Source organism: Panicum virgatum, chromosome 2N, assembly GCF_016808335.1.
Source record: "Panicum virgatum strain AP13 chromosome 2N, P.virgatum_v5, whole genome shotgun sequence".
NCBI lineage: Eukaryota > Viridiplantae > Streptophyta > Magnoliopsida > Poales > Poaceae > Panicum > Panicum virgatum.
In genome coordinates this window covers 14,281,049-14,284,651 of record NC_053146.1, presented here as the reverse complement: position 1 = coordinate 14,284,651, position 3,603 = coordinate 14,281,049, and the positions used below count along the sequence as shown (strand labels likewise).

Sequence of the window (3,603 nt, the reverse complement as noted above, 5' to 3'; positions counted from 1 at the left end):
GTGCAAGATAATACAGTGCCCTCGCACACCCCCTTTGCTGGACGTACGGCCCCGCGGCCGGAACCAGGATAAACCGTGCGTTACTGTGTTGCCTCTTGCATCATCATCTGGGACGAGAAAACACGCAGCATTCACTAGTTAGGATCCAGGCCCCCGGGTCAGGACACCGACAATCAGATACTAATTTTCATTGAAATAATATTATTATAAGTAAATCCAATTCCAAATACCAAGTAAACTTAGCATGGTCCGATTTCACTAGCACCACAAGGAGATGAACCTGCCCAGAAAAAGATTGAAGGTATAAATATATATCATCATAGGAAAAAAAAACTCTCCCATCACATGACATTAGTGATCGAGTAGGGTATTCTGTCACATTGAACATGAGCAACAGCACAGACACAAGATTTGAAATGAAACACAAACATAATTCATAATTAGGGTGCATTACTCACTGACTTCCCTAGCAGCTAGTGAATTCATTCTGAATCCGTCCTCCATCGCAGATGCCTCGACTCCACACTCCTCAAGTGGATGGTGGCAGGGGATGCGGCCCCATCGCGGGTGGTTCACGTGGTGGCAGGGACGAAGCTAGAGCTGAATCGAGGGGGTGCACTATATATGATTTTGCTCCTAGCACTCTGATTTATATGGTGAAAATATTGGTATGGGTGCATAGGCACCCACACGAGCCTATATAGCTTCGCCCCTGCGTGGTGGAGTGAGAGCAGGTAGTGGCAAACGAAGGTGGAGCAAAAGGGAGTGGTGGAAGGAGAACAGCAGAGATGGGAACGGGCTTGTGGTATGCAGAAAAAGAAGAGATCAGACAAATGCAAAGAACCCACATGTTGGCGCAAAAAATCGCAGAGGGCTAATAATGAAGGATAATCTATAGTAAATAGCATGACATGACTCGCATGCACTTAAAGGCTTTTTAGAGGTACAGATTTTGTCCATCTGAATGTAATAGCAGATATCCAAACTGACATAGAAGACTCAACGGATACAAAATAAGAGAAATTAAAAAGGATGGAATTCATTACATAATCAAAAGACAGGTTAATAATGAATAAGCAATTGTCAAAATAAAGCCTTCTCCGCTAACTGCAATAAGGTCTACAGAGTTGATCACTACATGTGAAGACAAGACCTTTTGTAATCAATCTGTAAAAAAAAATAAATGCAATTTTAGTGAAAAAAATCTCAGAGTATGTTTTTTCACAAACATTTTGCATGGCAAGAATTTATAAAAGCAGCAGCAGCAGCAACAACAACAACATAGCCTTTTGTCCCAAGCGAGTTGGGGTAGGCTAGAGATGAAACCCAAAATACACAAAGGTCATAGTTCAGGCACATTGATAGCTAGTCTCCAAGCGCTCCTATCCAAAGCTAACTTCTCAGAGATATCCCAATCTTTAAGGTCTCTCTTAACCGACTCGTCGTAAGTTAGTTTAGGTCTACCTCTACCCCTCTTTACCTTATCAACACGTTTTAGCACCCCACTACGTACCGGCGTCTCCGGAGGCCTCCGTTGGACAAGAATTTATAAAAGCATGACAAAGATTCATGTTTGTCTGAGAAATATAGGTATATGATCTCTATAACACAAGCATGTATATAGCTGATCAAAACTTTTTGAATCAAGATAAACATGTTTTTTTGTAGTCCCCTTTCTGATCATCAATCCAAAATTCTGGCAAATCCATGGAAATCTTCGCATAACCACTCAAAGGGATCATCCCTCCAAACTTCGGGTAGAAAATTGCCTCGATAACCACGCCCAAATGCAAATCGAGCACCTGGTGAAGCTTTGTTGTCTAGTTGAAGCCGTCTACGTTGATTAGTCATCCACTTGTCGTTGCAGCTGCTGTTGACGACTCCAAAATACATTTCCTTTAGCACCTTCGCATTCAAAACGAAGAACTTGGCTAAGTCAACATCTGGTCTCATGCCGCGGTAATCGGTCACGACCACTTTTTTTAGGTGAACCTCAAGGCATTCAATCGGATCAAGTGGATTATAGATCCGTGCATTCTTCATTGTCTTCAATCGATTAAACTAAATAAATAAAGTGAAAATATTAGTTTCATATTGAAAACATTAGTCTCCAATAAATGCTTATATTGGAATAGAAATCAAGAAGGACGAACACTAACTGTGATATATAGTTTCTCCACACAGGGGAAACATTTGAGGAAGTCAAGAACTGAGTCCAGATTAGGCCCCAAAGACTCAAGGGCTAAAACCTTTACAGTGGCCATCTAGGTTCCCAAGCTTAGGGCAATCATTTCCTGTCAAATGAAGGATCAAGAGACATCATGAAAAATATTAATTAATAGCCAGGACATAGAAAAGCTGAAGGATGGAAAAAAAGGTTTGTTGCCACCTGAAAAGCTGTGGTTCCAAACTCGAGTTTGGAGATGTGAGCTGAAAGCAATCCCACTGTCTCGAGTTTAGGTGCCCTCATCACACGGATGGTTGCCGGACCCTGGTCGGGGTGAAGTGGCAACAATCTCTCAAGGCGAGGAGCGTCCTCTACGACCAGCTCATGGAACTCGATGGCCTCTGAAGGTCCACTAAAGCCGATGCTCCTCAGAGTCGGCGAACTGATGCGCAGGCGGCCAATGCCGACATTGCGCTCCAGCAAGAGGATCTCCAGAACGTAGCAGCCAGAGAGCAGGCCGTGAACTGCGTCCTCTGATATGGTGACCTTGACCAGGGAAAGCTCCTTGAGGTGGGGGAACTTCAGCGACGGCGCGACCTCGTTGGGGAACTTGCAGTGGCCAAATTTTGCCACGCGTAGGGTGGCCGTGAACCGTAATGCCGAAGGCGGCATCGGCGGCTGCTGCTGCTGCCGGTCCAGGGTTGAGTAGCTGAAGTTTATCTCCTGTAGGCCGGTGAGGGCTCGGGAGCGCAGCCAGCCGTCGACCATGGCGAGGCGGTTGCGGAGGCGGAAGCCGGGCATGGTGAAGCACCGGCCGGGGCCGTCGTGGCCGTCGAGGATCTTGGTGGCCAGGTTGGCGTGGTTCGTGTGCTGGCTGCAGAGGCCGTAGTCCACCTGCAGGTTGAGAGGCGCGGCGCGCCAGAGGGGCCGCCACCGCCGGGACACGGCCTGCGTGCGGACGCCGTCCCTGGTGGGAAGAAGGGTGATGATGTCCCCGAGGACCTCGTCGGGGAGGCGGCTGATTAGATCGGGGGCGCCGCCCGTCGCGTCGCCGTCCCCCATGGCGGGATCTCTTCTCCTGCTGCTATAATGGAGGATCGTCACGGCAAACAAAGAAATAAAATCAATCAGATAAAATAGATCCTTGATCACGAAACCTAACCAGGAAAGCACTTCAATCTGTGATGGCCGCCGTGCTCTACCTGTGCCGTGCAGTGGAGCCGATCGATCCGTCTTCTGACCTCCTACCGGAACGCCGCCGCCTGCTTCATGCCGACGGGAGCGAGATGAGCGGAGCGGCCCCGAAAGAGGACGCCTTTAAAAGCGTAGGCAGCCTCCTGGTTTATTCGGACTTAGGGCCCACTTCCGCCCCAGCGCATCTATATGGGCCTCTCGGAAGACCCCATAAGCCCATAAGTCCTTGCAAGGCCAGCTTA

General features: G+C 48.0%; 1 protein-coding gene across 1 annotated transcript; it reads right to left on the bottom strand.

Moving 5' to 3' along the window:
• Positions 1-1,606: 1,606 nt before the first annotated feature.
• LOC120658738 (F-box/FBD/LRR-repeat protein At1g13570-like) lies at positions 1,607-3,229 on the bottom strand. Its single transcript, XM_039936952.1, has 3 exons — positions 2,390-3,229; positions 2,160-2,294; positions 1,607-2,061 (listed from the first exon to the last, which is right to left on the bottom strand). Exons 1-2 carry the CDS (start codon positions 3,227-3,229, stop codon positions 2,265-2,267), a joined length of 870 nt encoding a protein of 289 aa, XP_039792886.1. The 3' UTR covers positions 1,607-2,061; positions 2,160-2,264.
• Positions 3,230-3,603: the final 374 nt, after the last annotated feature.